Source organism: Oncorhynchus keta, chromosome 17 (assembly GCF_023373465.1).
Source record: "Oncorhynchus keta strain PuntledgeMale-10-30-2019 chromosome 17, Oket_V2, whole genome shotgun sequence".
NCBI lineage: Eukaryota > Metazoa > Chordata > Actinopteri > Salmoniformes > Salmonidae > Oncorhynchus > Oncorhynchus keta.
Genome location: NC_068437.1, coordinates 55,726,406 through 55,744,864, shown reverse-complemented (window position 1 = coordinate 55,744,864; position 18,459 = coordinate 55,726,406). Strand labels below are relative to the sequence as shown.

The window sequence follows — 18,459 nt, the reverse complement described above, 5'->3', positions numbered from 1 at the left end:
CTCTGTCCTTGTGTTGATGTTAGTCAGATCAGTACTACTCCTGCCTCTGTCCTTGTGTTGATGTTAGTCAGATCAGTACTACTCCTGCCTCTGTCCTTCAGTTGTGTTGATGTAATTCAGATCAGTACTACTCCTGCCTCTGTCCTTGTGTTGATGTTAGTGAGATCAGTACTACTCCTGCCTCTGTCCTTGTGTTGATGTTAGTGAGATCAGTACTACTCCTGCCTCTGTCCTTGTGTTGATGTTAGTGAGATCAGTACTACTCCTGCCTCTGTCCTTGTGTTGATGTTAGTCAGATCAGTACTACTCCTGCCTCTGTCCTTCAGTTGTGTTGATGTTAGTCAGGTCAGTACCACTCCTGCCTCTGTCCTTCAGTTGTGTTGATGTTAGTCAGGTCAGTACCACTCCTGCCTCTGTCCTTCAGTTGTGTTGATGTTAGTCAGATCAGTACTACTCCTGCCTCTGTCCTTCAGTTGTGTTGATGTTAGTCAGGTCAGTACTACTCCTGCCTCTGTCCTTCATTTCTGTTGCTGTTAGTCAGATCAGTACCACTCCTGCCTCTGTCCTTCATTTGTGTTGATGTTAGTCAGATCAGTACCACTCCTGCCTCTGTCCTTCAGTTGTGTTGATGTAATTCAGATCAGTACTACTCCTGCCTCTGTCCTTCAGTTGTGTTGATGTTAGTCAGATCAGTACTACTCCTGCCTCTGTCCTTCAGTTGTGTTGATGTTAGTGAGATCAGTACTACTCCTGCCTCTGTCCTTCAGTTGTGTTGATGTAATTCAGATCAGTACCACTCCTGCCTCTGTCCTTCAGTTGTGTTGATGTAATTCAGATCAGTACCACTCCTGCCTCTGTCCTCAGTTGTGTTGCTGTCAGTCAGATCAGTACCACTCCTGCCTCATTCCTTCTCTCCCTCCTCATCTCAGCATAATTTGATCAGAGAATCTGCTGACGTAGTGTGGGTGCCTGGCTCATGTGAAACCAATTTACAATAAAAAACCCTCTGTCTTTCCCTCAGAGGGCGAGGGGGGCGCATACCCATCTTCAGGGAAGTGAGGAGTAACCCCCCAACAGCCGGATCAACATAACTAGTTCACCATAAGTCCTGACCCTTGGATATGGTAAGAGAGGACATATTTGTCCACCTTTAACCCCTCAAATGGGAATAGAAGTCAGGTGTTAAACTCATAGATATATTCTAAGCAGGTGGCATCCAAACCATTGTCGTGAGATAAAATAGACTTATGATGAATAGCAGCTTTGGTCTGACCGGCAACAACATTCACATTGAAATGAACAAGTTAATACTTCGGACTGTGTGTCATCATACCTCACACAGACAGACAGACAGACAGACAGACAGACAGACAGACAGACAGACAGACAGACAGACAGACAGACAGACAGACAGACAGACAGACAGACAGACAGACAGACAGACAGACAGACAGACAGCATCACCACACAACACTGAGTCTCATCGTCTGGTTTACATGACGAGGTAACAACAGCGTCATGGAGAAACCGTGTTGATGATTTCTCGCAACAGGGGAGTCAAGGCTTTTAGATGGAATTTGAAGACGTTACCATGGAGCAGCACCCACAGTGCCAACCAGGGCCGTCATCATCTGGTTGCCATGGTGAGGGATCCATAAAAATAAAGAGTGATAAGTACAGAACCTTCAGAAAGTGTTTATACCCCATTACTTTTTTTTTGCACATTTTGTTGTTGTGACAACCTGAATTTAAAACGGATTCAATTGAGATGTTGTGTCACTGGTGTACAAACAATACCCCATAATGTCAATGTGGAATTAAGTATTGTTTTCTGAAATGTTTACAAATGAATAAATAATGGAAAGCTGAAATGTCAATAAGTATTCAACCCCTTTGTTATAGAAATCCTAAATAAGTTCAGGAGTAAAAATGTGCCTCATAAGTCACATAAAATTATCTGTAAAATCCCTCATTCAAGCAGTGAATTTCAAACACAGATTCAACCACAAAGACCAGGGAGGTTTTCCAATGTCTCTCAAAGTAAGGCACCTATTGGTAGATGGGTAAAAAAAAATGCTGACATTGAATATCCCTCTGAGCATGGTGAAGTTATTAATTACACTTTAGATGGTGTATCAATACACCGTGTCACTACAAAGATACAGGTGTCCTTCCTAACTCAGTTGCCGGAGAGGAAGGAAACCTCTCAGGGATTTCATCATGAGGCCAATGGAGACTTTAAAACAGTTACAGAGTTTAATGGCTGTGATAGGAGAAAACTGAGGATGGATCAACAACATTGTAGTTACTCCACAAATAATAAAATAAATAACAGAGTGACAAGAAGGAAGCCTGTACAGAATATAAATATTCCAAAACATGCATCCTGTTTGCAACAAGGCACTAAAGTAATACTGCAAATCATTTGGTAAAGCAATTACATATTTGTCCTGAATACAAAGTGTTATGTTTGGGGCAAATCCAATACAACACATTACTGAGTACTATTCTCCATATTTATAAGCATAGTGGTGGCTGCATCATGTTATGGGTATGCTTGTAATTGTTAGGGACTGGAGAGTTTTTCAGGATAAAAAAAACAAACGTAATGGAGCTAAGCACAGGCAAAATCCTAGAAGAAAACCTGGTTCTGTCTGCTTTCCATCAGACACTGGGAGATGAATTCACCTTTCAGCAGGACAATAACCTAATTTTACAAGGCTAAATATACTCTGGTTTTTAACCAAGTTATTTTTTAGCATTTCATTTTCAATATATTTGCAAAAATGTCTAAAAACATATTTTCACTTTGTTGTTGTGTGTGAGAAGAAATATATAAATGTAATCCATTTTGAATTGAGGCTGTAACAGAACAAAATGTGAAATAAATCAAGGGGAATTAATATTTTCTGAAACTCTATATAGCTATGTACATATCTATGTATATAACTCTATATAACTATGTACATATCTATGTATATAACTCTATATAGCTATGTACATATCTATTTATATAACTCTATATAACTATGTATATAACTCTATATAGCTATGTACATATCTATGTATATAACTCTATATACGGTATGTACATATCTATGTATATAACTCTATATATGGTATATCTATGTATATAACTCTATATGACTATGTATATAACTCTATATAGCTATGTACATATCTATGTATATAACTGTATATATATATGTATATAACTCTATATAACTATGTACATATCTATGTATATAACTCTATAAATATATGTATATAACTCTATATATATCTATGTATATAACTCTATATATATATATATGTATATAACTCTATATAACTATGTATATAACTCTATATATATCTATGTATATAACTCTATATACGGTATATCTATGTATATAACTCTATATAACTATGTATATAACTCTATATATATCTATGTATATAACTCTATATACGGTATATCTATGTATATAACTCTATATAGCTATGTACATATCTATGTATATAACTCTCTCTATATATATATGTATATAACTCTATATATATATGTATATAACTCTATATATATATGTATATAACTCTATATATATCTATGTATATAACTCTATATACGGTATATCTATGTATATAACTCTATATACGGTATATCTATGTATATAACTCTATATATATATATGTATATAACTCTATATATATCTATGTATATATCTATGTATATAACTATGTATATAACTCTATATAAGTATGTATATAACTATGTATATAACTATGTATATAACTCTATATAAGTATATGTATATAACTATGTATATAACTCTATATAACTATTTATATATCTATGTATATAACTCTATATAACTATGTATATATCTATGTATATAACTCTATATAAGTATGTACATATCTATGTATATAACTCTATATAGCTATGTATATATCTATGTATATAACTCTATATAACTATGTATATATCTATGTATATAACTCTATATAACTATGTATATATGTATATATGTATATAACTCTATATAACTATGTATATATCTATGTATATATCTATGTATATAACTCTATATAACTATGTATATAATTATGTATATAACTCTATATAACTATGTATATATCTATGTATATAACTCTATATATCTATGTATATAACTCTATATATCTATGTATATAACTCTATATAACTATGTATATAACTCTATATAACTATGTATATATCTATGTATATAACTCGATATATCTATGTATATATCTATGTATATAACTCTATATAACTATGTATATATCTATGTATATAACTCTATATATCTATGTATATAACTCTATATATCTATGTATATAACTATGTATATATCTATGTATATATCTATGTATATAACTCTATATATCTATGTATATCTATGTATATAACTCTATATATCTATGTATATAACTCTATATATCTATGTATATAACTATGTGTAAAGTGTAAAACTAAAGTGTAAAATAATATATGAGGGACTAGTGGATAGCACCTGTCTGTCTGTCTGTCTGTCTGTCTGTCTGTCTGTCTGTCTGTCTGTCTGTCTGTCTGTCTGTCTGTCTGTCTGTCTGCCTGCCTGCCTGCCTGCCTGTCTGTCTGTCTGTCTGTCTGTCTGTCTGTCTGTCTGTCTGTCTGTCTGCCTGTCTGCCTGTCTGCCTGCCTGCCTGCCTGCCTGCCTGTCTGTCTGTCTGTCTGTCTGTCTGCCTCCTGCCTGCCTGTCTGTCTGTCTGTCTGTCTGTCTGCCTGCCATCCTGCCTGCCTGCCTGCCTGTCTGTCTGTCTGTCTGTCTGTCTGCCTGTCTGTCTGCCTGCCATCCTGCCTGCCTGTCTGTCTGCCTGCCTGCCTGCCTGTCTGTCTGTCTGTCTGTCTGTCTGTCTGTCTGTCTGCCTGCCATCCTGCCTGCCTGCCTGCCTGTCTGTCTGTCTGTCTGTCTGTCTGTCTGCCTGCCATCCTGCCTGCCTGCCTGTCTGTCTGGGGTCTATGATGTGATGACAGATTGACGGGAGGGCTTGTTATGGTTGAGATGGAATTTTTCATGAATCCCCAGTGTTCCTTTAATTAACATTTCTCTGAATATACGTTGGCCGGACTTCACGGGGACAATGTGTGTGTGTGTGTGTGTGTGTGTGTGTGTGTGTGTGTGTGTGTGTGTGTGTGTGTGTGTGTGTGTGTGTGTGTGTGTGTGTGTGTGTGTGTGTGTGTGAATGAGAGAAGTTATATGTTACCTCTTACATACATATCACAGACTCCGACCGAACGTTCCGTGTGGTTTGTGTTCTAAGAATAACTGGGTGAGATATGAGTGCTGTTTAGGTCATTATACAGTACGTATTGTTCCAAGAACAGTAGTGCCTTTCCCACAGGTAATACATGCACGCACGCACACACACACACACACACACACACACACACACACACACACACACACACACACACACACACACACACACACACACACACACACACACACTCTCTTCCTCTCCCTCTCACTCTAGTCTCTCTCTCTTGCTCTCCCTCTCTCAGGTAGTCTCTCCCTTTCTCTTCCACTCCCACTCTCAGGCAGTCTCTACCTCTCTCTCTCCATCTCTCTTCCTATCCATCTCTCAGGTAGTCTCTCTCCCTCTCCCTCTCTCAGGTAGTCTCGCCCTCTCTCCCCTCTCTCTCTCTCTCAATCTCTCTTCCTCTCCGTCTCTCAGGTAGTCTCTCTCCCTCTCCCTCTCTCAGGTAGTCTCTCCCTCTCTCCCACTCGCTCTCCATCTCTCTCCCTCTCTCAGGTAATCTCGCCCTCTCTCCCCCTCTCTCAATCTCTCTCTCAATCTCTCTTCCTCTCCGTCTCCTAGGTAGTCTCTCTCTCTCTCCCTCTCCCTCTCTCAGGTAGTCTCGCCCTCTCTCCCTCTCTCTCAATCTCTCTTCCTCTCCGTCTCTCAGGTAGTCTCTCACCCTCTCTCAGGTAGTCTCTCCCTCTCTCCCTCTCGCTCTCCATCTCTCTCCCTCTCCCTCTCTCAGGTAGTCTTGCCCTCTCTCCCTCTCTCTCTCTCAATCTCTCTTCCTCTCTGTCTCTCTTGTAGTCTCTCTCCCTCTCTCCCTCTCGCTCTCCATCTCTCTCCCTCTCTCAGGTAATCTCGCCCTCTCTCCCTCTCTCTCAATCTCTCTCTCAATCTCTCTTCCTCTCCGTCTCTCAGGTAGTCTCTCTCCCTCTCCCTCTCTCAGGTAGTCTCGCCCTCTCTCTCTCTCTCTCAATCTCTCTTCCTCTCCGTCTCTCAGGTAGTCTCTCACCCTCTCTCAGGTAGTCTCTCCCTCTCTCCCTCTCGCTCTCCATCTCTCTCCCTCTCCCTCTCTCAGGTAGTCTTGCCCTCTCTCCCTCTCTCTCTCTCAATCTCTCTCCCTCTCCGTCTCTCAGGTAGTCTCTCTCCCTCTCCCTCTCTCAGGTAGTCTTTTAGGTAGTCTCTCCCTCTCTCCCTCTCGCTCTCCCTCTCTCAGGTAGTCTCGCCCTCTTTCCCTCTCCCAGGTAGACTTTCTCCCTCTCTCAGGTAGTCTCTCCCTCTCTCCCTCTCGTTCTCCATCTCTCTCCCTCTCCCTCTCTCAGGTATTCTCTCCCTCTCTCCCTCTCTCTCCCTCAATCTCTCTCAATCTCTCTCCCTCTCCCTCTCTCAGGTAGTCTCGCCCTCTCTCCCTCTCCCAGGTAGTCTTTCTCCCTCTCTCAGGTAGTCTCTCCCTCTCTCCCTCTCGTTCTCCATCTCTCTCCCTCTCCCTCTCCCAGGTAGTCTTTCTCCCTCTCTCAGGTAGTCTCTCCCTCTCTCCCTCTCGTTCTCCATCTCTCTCCCTCTCCCTCTCTCAGGTAGTCTCTCCCTCTCTCCCTCTCGTTCTCCATCTCTCTCCCTCTCCCTCTCTCAGGTAGTCTCTCCCTCTCTCCCTCTCGTTCTCCATCTCTCTCCCTCTCCCTCTCTCAGGTAGTCTCTCCCTCTCTCCCTCTCGTTCTCCATCTCTCTCCCTCTCCCTCTCTCAGGTAGTCTCTCCCTCTCTCCCTCTCATTCTCCATCTCTCTCCCTCTCCCTCTCTCAGGTAGTCTCTCCCTCTCTCCCTCTCGTTCTCCATCTCTCTCCCTCTCCCTCTCTCAGGTAGTCTCTCCCTCTCTCCCTCTCGTTCTCCATCTCTCTCCCTCTCCCTCTCTCAGGTAGTCTCGCCCTCTCTCCCTCTCGTTCTCCATCTCTCTCCCTCTCCCTCTCTCAGGGGTCTCGCCCTCTCTCCCTCTCTCCCTCTCGTTCTCCATCTCTCTCCCTCTCCCTCTCTCAGGTAGTCTCTCCCTCTCTCAGGTAGTCTCTCCCTCTCTCAGGTAGTCTCTCTCTGATAGCCAGGCGAGTGGTAAAGGGCCCTGCCTGTCTGTTCCATATCTGTGTGAGTTCTGTGCCAACATAAACCCTACAGGCGCTGGGCTGAGTTGAGCTGCTATGTTGTGTCTGGGAATAATCAATCCCTCCAACAGTGCAGCACAAAGTGTATGTGTGTGTGTGCGTGCGTAAGTGTCATTCACTGTGCCCGAATAGAATAACCTGTCCATGTTTCCTCCTTCCTGCTGGAAGCTAAACATACAGAAAGGGAAACATTTACCATGAAAAGGGTTTAAAAAAAGAATGTCATGGTTGAGTGAAGTGTATCGGTCAGTGGTGCATTTGGGTCTTAACTGTGTAGCCTGGGTCTTAACTGTGGGTCTTAACTGTGTAGCCTGTGTCTTAACTGTGGGTCTTAACTGTGGGTCTTAACTGTGTAGCCTGTGTCTTAACTGTGGGTCTTAACTGTGTAGCCTGTGTCTTAACTGTGGGTCTTAACTGTGTAGACTGTGTCTTAACTGTGGGTCTTAACTGTGTAGCCTGGGTCTTAACTGTGTAGCCTGGGTCTTAACTGTGTAGCCTGGGTCTTAACTGTGGGTCTTAACTGTGTAGCCTGTGTCTTAACTGTGGGTCTTAACTGTGTAGCCTGTGTCTTAACTGTGGGTCTTAACTGTGTAGACTGTGTCTTAACTGTGGGTCTTAACTGTGTAGCCTGGGTCTTAACTGTGTAGCCTGGGTCTTAACTGTGTAGCCTGGGTTTTAACTGTGGGTCTTAACTGTGTAGCCTGTGTCTTCACTGTGGGTCTTAACTGTGTAGCCTGTGTCTTCACTGTGGGTCTTAACTGTGTAGCCTGTGTCTTAACTGTGGGTCTTAACTGTGTAGCCTGTGTCTTAACTGTGGGTCTTAACTGTGGGTCTTAACTGTGGGTCTTAACTGTGTAGCCTGTGTCTTAACTGTGGGTCTTAACTGTGTAGCCTGGGTCTTAACTGTGGGTCTTAACTGTGTAGACTGTGTCTTAACTGTGGGTCTTAACTGTGGGTCTTAACTGTGTAGCCTGGGTCTTAACTGTGTAGCCTGGGTCTTAACTGTGGGTCTTAACTGTGTAGCCTGTGTCTTAACTGTGGGTCTTAACTGTGGGTCTTAACTGTGGGTCTTAACTGTGTAGCCTGTGTCTTAACTGTGGGTCTTAACTGTGTAGCCTGTGTCTTAACTGTGGGTCTTAACTGTGTAGCCTGTGGCATAAGTTTACATTTACATTACATTTAAGTCATTTAGCAGACGCTCTTATCCAGAGCGACTTACAAATTGGTGCATTCACCTTATGACATCCAGTAGAACAGCCACTTTACAATAGTGCATCTAAACCTTTTAAAGGGGAGGGGGGTGAGAAGGATTACTTATCCTATCCTAGGTATTCCTTAAAGAGGTGGGGTTTCAGGTGTCTCCGGAAGGTGGTGATTGACTCCGCTGTCCTGGCGTCGTGAGGGAGTGTGTTCCACCATTGGGGAGCCAGAGCAGCGAACAGTTTTAAGTTTGTGTTGTGTTAGTGGTGGTGGTGGTGGTGGTGTTTTTATAATCAATTAATTATGTATTGGTATAAATTGGTTACATTTCCATCCAAATGATACTTTATTGATTTACAATCTGTAAAATACTTTATCTGAAGGTCTGCTTGTAAACTAATAATACATCATTATTGAGTTTGTAATAAGTGTATTGTAAATCCTGTATTGTAAAATGTAAGATAGAACAATATCTATTAGATCTACAAATATATATACTTATATTCAGTAGGAAATGTACAGGCAAATTAGGCTACAAACAGCCGTTAATTAAAGCAGGAGAGACCGCAGTGGTATGCAAGCCACCAAATCACTCATTTTGTTGTATTGCCGAAAACACTACTCTACAGGAGATTGGGCAATAAAAGAATGATGGAAATACATTCAATGACTTGTTAAAAAATACCTGCACAGCAGGAGAGGTGCCTGTGAACATATGACCAGACGAGGGTTCAACACATGCGCACTGGTAGGCGTAATTATAACTAATAAGATCAGTGTTGCAATGAATGAGCAAATTGGTATTTTTACTGAAAGGCGGTTGCTTTTATTTTTTTCCTGGTATTTTAAATGAAAATGAACATGTTTATTGCCTTAGAGTTAACAGCGAATGTCACTGAATGATGCAGTATAGCTTTCATCAGTCGTTACAGTGGACATACGAACACGTACAATTAAAGCTAAAAGAAAACAATCGATGCAGTTTATGAATATGTATCTTCGCTGACATTTAAATCATTTAAATCGAACTGATGTCATTTATTCAGTGCAGCAATAGCTCATTAAATCATGAAAAAAATTAGGTTGAAACATTTTGAAAAAGTGTTATATTATCCTGGGGCCTTTCCAGCGATTCTATTCTATTCCATTCTATTCTATTCTATTCTATTCTATTCCATTATATTCTATTCTATTCCATTCTATTCTATTCCATTCCATGCTATTCTATTCTATTCCATTCTATTCCATTATATTTTATTCCATTCCATTCTGTTCTATTCCATTCCATTCTATTCTATTCTATTCCATTCTATTCTATTCTGTTCTATTCTATTCCATTCTATTCTATTCTATTCTATTCCATTATATTCTATTCCATTCTATTCCATTCCATTCTATTCTATTCTATTCTATTCTATTCAATTCCATTATATTCTATTCCGTTCTATTCTATTCCATTCTATTCAATTCTATTCCATTCCATTAAATTCTATTCCATTCCATTCTATTCTATTCCATTCCATTCTATTCCATTCTATTCTATTCCGTTCTATTCTATTGCATTCTATTCCATTGTATTCTATTCCGTTCTATTCTATTATATTCAGACCTATAGAAAGTGTAACCTATTGTAGCCTGTATCCTATCAACCCCAGTCTCTGACTACCATGGAGTGTAGATATACAGGCCACTGGTTTTGCTTGTAAACTACAATGGCAGCTATTGCCTGTAAACAGCGACACAGGGACTTGATGTAAATCTTGTGCTATTGATATGGAAGAGTGTATGGTGTGGGTCATTACTATGTAAGCCTGTTCCTGTCTCCTGTCTCCTGTCTCCTGTCTCCTGTCTCCTGCCTCCTGCCTCCTGCCTCCTGCCTCCTGCCTCCTGCCTCCTGCCTCCTGTCTCCTGCCTCCTGCCTCCTGTCTCCTGTCTCCTGCCTCCTGCCTCCTGCCTCCTGCCTCCTGCCTCCTGCCTCCTGCCTCCTGCCTCCTGTCTCCTGCCTCCTGCCTCCTGCCTCCTGCCTCCTGCCTCCTGCCTCCTGTCTCCTGTCTCCTGTCTCCTGTCTCCTGTCTCCTGCCTCCTGTCTCCTGCCTCCTGCCTCCTGCCTCCTGCCCCCCCTATGAGCTAGTAAGTCCTTATTATGAGATAGTAAGTCCTTATTATGAGATAGTAAGTCCTTATTATGACATAGTAAGTCCTTATTATGACATAGTAAGTCCTTATTATGACATAGTAAGTCCTTATTATGAGATAGTAAGTCCTTATTATGACATAGTAAGTCCTTATTATGAGATGGTAAGTCCTTATTATGAGATAGTAAGTCCTTATTATGACATAGTAAGTCCTTATTATGACATAGTAAGTCCTTATTATGAGATAGTAAGTCCTTATTATGAGATAGTAAGTCCTTATTATGAGATAGTAAGTCCTTATTATGAGATAGTAAGTCCTTATTATGACATAGTAAGTCCTTATTATGACATAGTAAGTCCTTATTATGACATAGTAAGTCCTTATTATGAGATAGTAAGTCCTTATTATGACATAGTAAGTCCTTATTATGAGATGGTAAGTCCTTATTATGAGATAGTAAGTCCTTATTATGACATAGTAAGTCCTTATTATGACATAGTAAGTCCTTATTATGAGATAGTAAGTCCTTATTATGACATAGTAAGTCCTTATTATGACATAGTAAGTCCTTATTATGAGATAGTAAGTCCTTATGATGAGATAGTAAGTCCTTATGATGAGATAGTAAGTCCTTATTATGACATAGTAAGTCCTTATTATGACATAGTAAGTCCTTATTATGAGATGGTAAGTCCTTATGATGAGATAGTAAGTCCTTATGATGAGATAGTAAGTCCTTATTATGACATAGTAAGTCCTTATTATGACATAGTAAGTCCTTATTATGAGATGGTAAGTCCTTATTATGACATAGTAAGTCCTTATTATGACATAGTAAGTCCTTATTATGAGATGGTAAGTCCTTATTATGACATAGTAAGTCCTTACTATGACATAGTAAGTCCTTATTATGACATAGTAAGTCCTTATTATGAGATGGTAAGTCCTTATTATGAGCTAGTAAGTCCTTATTATGAGATGGTAAGTCCTTATTATGAGATGGTAAGTCCTTATTATGACATAGTAAGTCCTTATTATGACATAGTAAGTCCTTATTATGAGATGGTAAGTCCTTATTATGAGATGGTAAGTCCTTATGATGAGATGGTAAGTCCTTATTATGACATAGTAAGTCCTTACTATGACATAGTAAGTCCTTATTATGACATAGTAAGTCCTTATTATGAGATGGCAAGTCCTTATTATGAGATAGTAAGTCCTTATTATGACATAGTAAGTCCTTATTATGAGATAGTAAGTCCTTATTATGAGATGGTAAGTCCTTATTATGAGCTAGTAAGTCCTTATTATGAGATGGTAAGTCCTTATTATGAGCTAGTAAGTCCTTATTATGAGATGGTAAGTCCTTATTATGAGCTAGTAAGTCCTTATTATGAGATGGTAAGTCCTTATTATGAGCTAGTAAGTCCTTATTATGAGATAGTAAGTACTTATTATGAGATGGTAAGTCCTTATTATGAGCTAGTAAGTCCTTATTATGACATAGTAAGTCCTTATTATGAGATAGTAAGTCTTTATGATGAGATGGTAAATCTGGAACATGGAGGTTGATGCCTTTTAAAGGGACAATCTTGGATTGAAACACTAATAACGCGTAAGTCCCTGCCACTTTGTTTGGTAAACAGGTGAGCAATGGAGAAGGATAAATAACCATATTCTCAAATACACAGACACAACAACTCTTACCTACGGACAGATACAAGGACTGATCATCCATGAGATCAGAATAATAGTTTTAACCATGTTTTGAAGCTATACAGTTTGTTTGCAATGACATGGTCTACAAACAATGGAATTAAAACACAGCGGATATTTTGGGGTTCCGATGGGGTACAACCATTGATCATGAAGCATTTCTAAGTTTTATTCTTCAAGAATCAATGTATATATATTCATAATTTAAAAGTCAAAAAAATTGATGTGCCAATCCCAGATGTCCCAGTCAACCGGATGTCGTCAAACTGGCACCAACTCACATCAACAAAACTCTCCAGTCCATTATTTATGGAACAATATCGACAAACTCTCTCTCTCTCTCTCTCTCTATCGCTCTCTCAAACACACACACACACACACACACACACACACACACACACACACACACACACACACACACACACACACACACACACACACACACACACACACACACACACACACACACACACACACACACACACACACACATATATTGACTTACTATCTCATAATAATGTCTTACTCTCTCATAACTCCTAGTTAGATATATTTATTTTGGTGGTGGGAACGAGCTTCCCATACTCTTCATATTCAATCAAAGATAATATTATGTGACACTTCTTAGCAAATCAGAGGGAAAGTGAACAAGTGTTTTTCCGGGCTTATTCTGACCAATCACTGAGCTCAAACGCAAGGCTCTCATAGCTCTCAACATAATTCTCCGCGTCGCTTCCATTGACGTCGTTTGCCACTGAGACTGAGCATGAATCTCTGCGCATTATCTTGCCGGTTTGCACTGAAAGAAATTCACGTGGCAATATGGAGAGAATCAGCTACAGGGTTAAAGGCCTCTTTTGGACCATATGATGTGAATTGTGTGGAATTACATACGACTGAAGGGCGTACAAAAGTATAGAATCAAATCCAAAAGTACACAGTATACTAATAGTACGCGGGAATAGTAAACAGTAGAATGAATAGTAGTAACTGTTTACATATATTACTTTTTGATTCACGTTACATTTCTTTGCTTTTTATTAAATTAATGTGTATAAAGCAGACGAGTTTAATACAACAATTCCAGATATGAACATATCCAACAGATTGATCAAGTAGGCAAATACTTTATCAATTAAATAAACGAGGTGTAATTTTATACGTTGTTCATAATAAACCGTTTAGTCTTACGTTTTTATGTTTTATGTTTTTTTTTTTTTTAACGTTTCAATTCCTTAATGTTGGTTAATCCGCCAATGATCAATATCGTTATTGTGGTATTATTCTGGTACTATATTTTAATAGTATTTGTCGTCGTACTATTTATTAGGAATATATGGTTATTATAATGTAATAATATCATATTCATAATAGCCTGCCGCTTCAAGAAAAACGAATTTTATTTTTTTTTATTTATTTTACCTTTATTTAACCAGGCAAGTCAGTTAAGAACAAATTCTTATTTTCAATGACAGCCTAGGAACAGTGGGTTAACTGCCTGTTCAGGGGCAGAACGACAGATTTGTACCTTGTCAGCTCGGGGTTTGAACTTGCAACCTTCCGGTTACTAGTCCAACGCTCTAACCTGCAGTCCCTGGCGAATAAAATAAACTTGTTTTAATTTCTGCAGAGGAGGGATTTGATTTCGATAACCTTGTTACCCTACAGCAATCATGAACAACACTATTTTCACCATTGAGCACAAGGAAAACATTTATCAAATGGCAGTTACAAACTAAGGAAAGTAGAAGAACATTTTATTTCACGCAGAAATATGAAATATGAAATATGAACCACATGCGTAAACTGACATAAACGGTTTATTGCTATAAGGAGCCATGTCAAATATTTACCTGATGAAGTGAGGGCAAAACGGCTCTAAATAATAAATGGAAAATGATCAATTTTACACAAAAGAAGGACAATGTCTTAGGGCTATAGTTTGTGTTGATTTGTCTGTGCTATTTAGTACGTAGAATTTGAAAATCGAAAAAATATTTAGGCTAAAACCAAAACAGTATCGGCACTTCTCAACAAATTTGGCACAATGATTGCCAGAACGAAAAGTCACATCCCACTCACTGGGTACACACTGGTTGAATCAACGATGTTTCCACGTCATTTTAATGAAATTACGTTGAAACAACGTGGAATAGACATTGAATTGAGGTCTGTGCCCAGTGGTATTTTACATTCATCCATATAGGCTACAGGCTACATAATTTACATATGCATCAAAATATGTTAGTGCTTATTTAGATTTAGGGCTCTCCTAAATATATATACATCAACTCAGAACAAAAATAAACTTCCCTTTTTCCGTCTTTCAAAGACAATTCGTAAAAATCTAAATAACTTCAAAGATCTTCATTGTAAAGGGTCAAAACACTGTTTTCCATGTTTGTTCAACGAATCATAAACTATTTATTATTTTCAGTGACACCAAGGGACCGTGGATTAACTGCCTTGTTCAGGGGCAGAATAACAGATTTGTACCTTGTCAACTAGGGGATTCGATCTTGCAACCTTCCAGTTACTAGTCCAACGCTCTAACTACTAGGCTACCAGATGCACAAGTTGAAAGGTCGTTAAGACACTAACAGTTTACAGATGGTAGGCAATTAAGGTCACATTTAGGAAAACTTAGGACACTAAAGAGGCCTTTCTACTGACTCTGAAAAACACCAAAAGAAAGATGCCCAGGATCCCTGCTCATCGGCGTGAACGCGCCTTAGGCATGCTGCAAGGAGGCATGAGGACTGCAGATGTGACCAGGGCAATAAATTGCGATGTCCGTAGTTAGACGCCACAGACAGTGCTACAGGGAGACAGGACGGACAGCTGATCGTCCTCACAGTGGCAGAAAACGTGTAACAAAACCTGCACAGGATCTGAACATCACACCCGCGGGACAGGTACGGGATGGCAACAAAAACTTCCCGAGTTACACCAGGAACGTACAATCCCTCCATCAGTGATCAGACTGTCCGCAATAGGCCGAGAGAGGCTTGACTGAGAGTCAGGTTTTGTCTCACCAGGGGTGATGGTCGGATTTGCGTTTATCATCGAAGGAATGAGCTTTACACGGAGGCCTGTACTTTGGAGCGGGATCGATTTGGAGGTGGAGGGTCCTTCATGGTCTGGGGCGGTGTGTCACAGCATTATGGGACTTGTTGTCATTGCAGTTAATCTCAACGCAGTATGTTAAAGGGAAGACATCCTCCTCCCTCATGTGGTACCCTTCCTGCAGGCTCATCCTGACATGGCCCTCCAGCATGACAATGCCACCAGCCATACTGCTCATTCTACGTGTGATTTCCTACAAGACCGGAATGTCAGTGTTCTGCCATGGCCAGCGAAGAGCCCGAAACTCAATCCCATTGAGCACATCTGGGACCTGTTGGATCGGAGGGTGAGGGCTAGGGCTGTTCCTCATAGGAATGTCTGGGAACTTGCAGGTGCCTTGGTGGAAGAGTGTGGTAACATATCACAGTAAAAACTGGCAAATCTGATGCAGTCCATGAGGAGGAGATGCACTGCAGTACTCAATGCAGCTGGTGGCCACACCAGATACTGACTGTTACTTTTGATTTTGACCCCCCCCTTTGTTCAGGGACACATTATTCCATTTCTGTTAGTCACGTGTCTGTGGAACTTGTTCAGTTTATGTCTCAGTTGTTGAATCTTGTTATGTTCATACAAATATTTACACATGTTAAGTTCACTTAAAATGAATGCAGTTGACAGTGAGAGGACAATTCTTTTTTTTTTGCTGAGTTTATATATATATATATATTATATATATATATATCCGGTTAAATAAAAGGGGAAAAATATAATTGACTCAGAGCAATTACCTCTCATGTGCACAAGATGTGCATTTATCAAAGCAGTCCTATTAACTCCTAATCAAATGAATGTCATGTGTTGTGCCTCCCTCGTGTTTACAAAGAAAACAAGAAAAAAAAATGTCCCTCTTGCTTGACCTCCCATTTTCCATCTCCATCTCTGTTGTCTGAATAATAACAGAGCTGGTTTGGCGCTGACTTTCACTAGGGTCGTGTGCAGACCAGCAGTGGCATCGTCTGTAAAGCAACGGCATTTTGGTTCCTTACCCCGGTAAACCTTCAGGGGTTTTTCTTTGCATTCATTTGTTCAGTCTTCTGCAAGTCTCTGGAAAAAAAATCTAATTCGTTTTATAACCAACCCCAGATGCGGCAGTGTGTGTGAGAGTGTGTGTGTGTGTGTGTGTGTTCGCCAGTGCTTGAGAGAAAGGGTTCTTGCTGCAAGGGCTAAAGGAGAACGAAGAAACAAACGGTTTGGATTTTTTCAATTCCATTTTTTGGGGGGTGATTTTTTAGGAATGAACGCAGATACGTGCGTTTCATACTGTGATATGACATCCATGGATTCATATTATAACACGCCTTCGCCACACGGTAGGGATCAACAACCATCGGATCCCTTCAGAATATTCCAACCGAGTGAAACCAAATACAGCCCAACGTTCCTACCCAAAGGACAACAGGGTTACGAGGAGAAGTCTCGGAGTCCTTTCCAACAGGAGTGCCAGTCACTGGATGACGGCACAGAGGAGGGCAACAACTTCAACAAATACCACCTCTTCATGCAACGACCGACCTGCAAAACACCCCCGGAAGGCGAAAAACTCCACCAGGAAAGCGGAGGACACAACGACGCGCTCATCCCCTGCTATGGTGAGTTCCAAACGGTTCTGGAGCGCCGTTCGCCTGGGGAACAATCAACATCTCAAAGGTTCCTGAAACAAACGCGCTCAAAACTGGTGCCTTGACTAAAATCCAAACATCCTATTCATATTTGTACAGGTTAAAACATCCTATTCATGTATGTAACAGATGCAAACATCCTATTCATATTTGTACAGGTTAAAACATCCTATTCATATTTGTAACAGGTTAAAACATCCTATTCATATTTGTAACAGGTTAAAACATCCTATTCATATATGTAACAGGTTCCACTCAAATAAAAAGTGATTTTTTAAATCTCATTTCGCGAGGCAACGAAAGCAAAATAAACGTTTCGGCGGCGAGGCCATCGTCTGTCAATCGGCACCCAAACAGACAAAAAAAAGCAATGGATAGGTTACTGAACTAACAACCAGGAACCGTGTGGGCAAGGGGCCATAACAACAGTTACAAATGTGCAGATTTTATGAGGCCAGAGTGTAACTGGAGTTAGTTAGAGCGAACCCAGCATTTTATAAAATCCCTTAAATCCTCCATCTACCAGGAAGAAGAAGACGCATGCTATCTGTTAGAAACTACATGACCATATAGATATTTTATGAAACCACGTTGTTGATTGAGCTCAATACAATCATGACAAATAATGCTGAACGATTTCATTCTGGCATAGGCTTGCCTAATTCTGTATGATTTTTATTTTTGTTGTCTGTGTTGATATTTTGATGACTTGACCTCAACAGCATACCTGCGTAGCCTAATAGTTTACGTTTGAATATCTACACTATACTTTCTTAACACATCAGCAAACATCATACATGAGGCGACCAACTTATCCAACTTATAGCACGCTGTCACTTTTGTTCAACACAAGTAAGGGGAGCTAATTAGACTGTGATTATTTTTTAAGATTTTGAATGAGCTATAAGGGATAGCGTAGAGGATAGGGTAGAGGATAGGGTAGAGGCTCCGACCAGTCTCTGAAATTTGACATTTAAGCAATAAAATAAAAACTATACGGTTCGATGATATATTGCACCACTTCTCACCTAAGGAATAGACTTCACACACACACACACACACACACACACACACACACACACACACACACACACACACACACACACACACACACACACACACACACACACACACACACACACACACACACACACACACACACACACACACACACACACACACACACAGCTATGTCTTACTATACTTGGGAGGACTTTTTGAT

General features: G+C 40.2%; 1 protein-coding gene across 1 annotated transcript in view; it reads left to right on the top strand.

The window, feature by feature from the left end:
- Window positions 1-16,496: 16,496 nt before the first annotated feature.
- LOC118382694 (homeobox protein aristaless-like 4) overlaps window positions 16,497-18,459 on the top strand; it is a 61,510-nt gene continuing 59,547 nt past the window's right edge. The window contains exon 1 of the mRNA XM_052466683.1: window positions 16,497-17,207. Coding sequence (XP_052322643.1) covers window positions 16,853-17,207 — 355 coding nt within the window. The 5' untranslated portion in view covers window positions 16,497-16,852. The remainder of the gene's footprint in view (window positions 17,208-18,459) is intronic.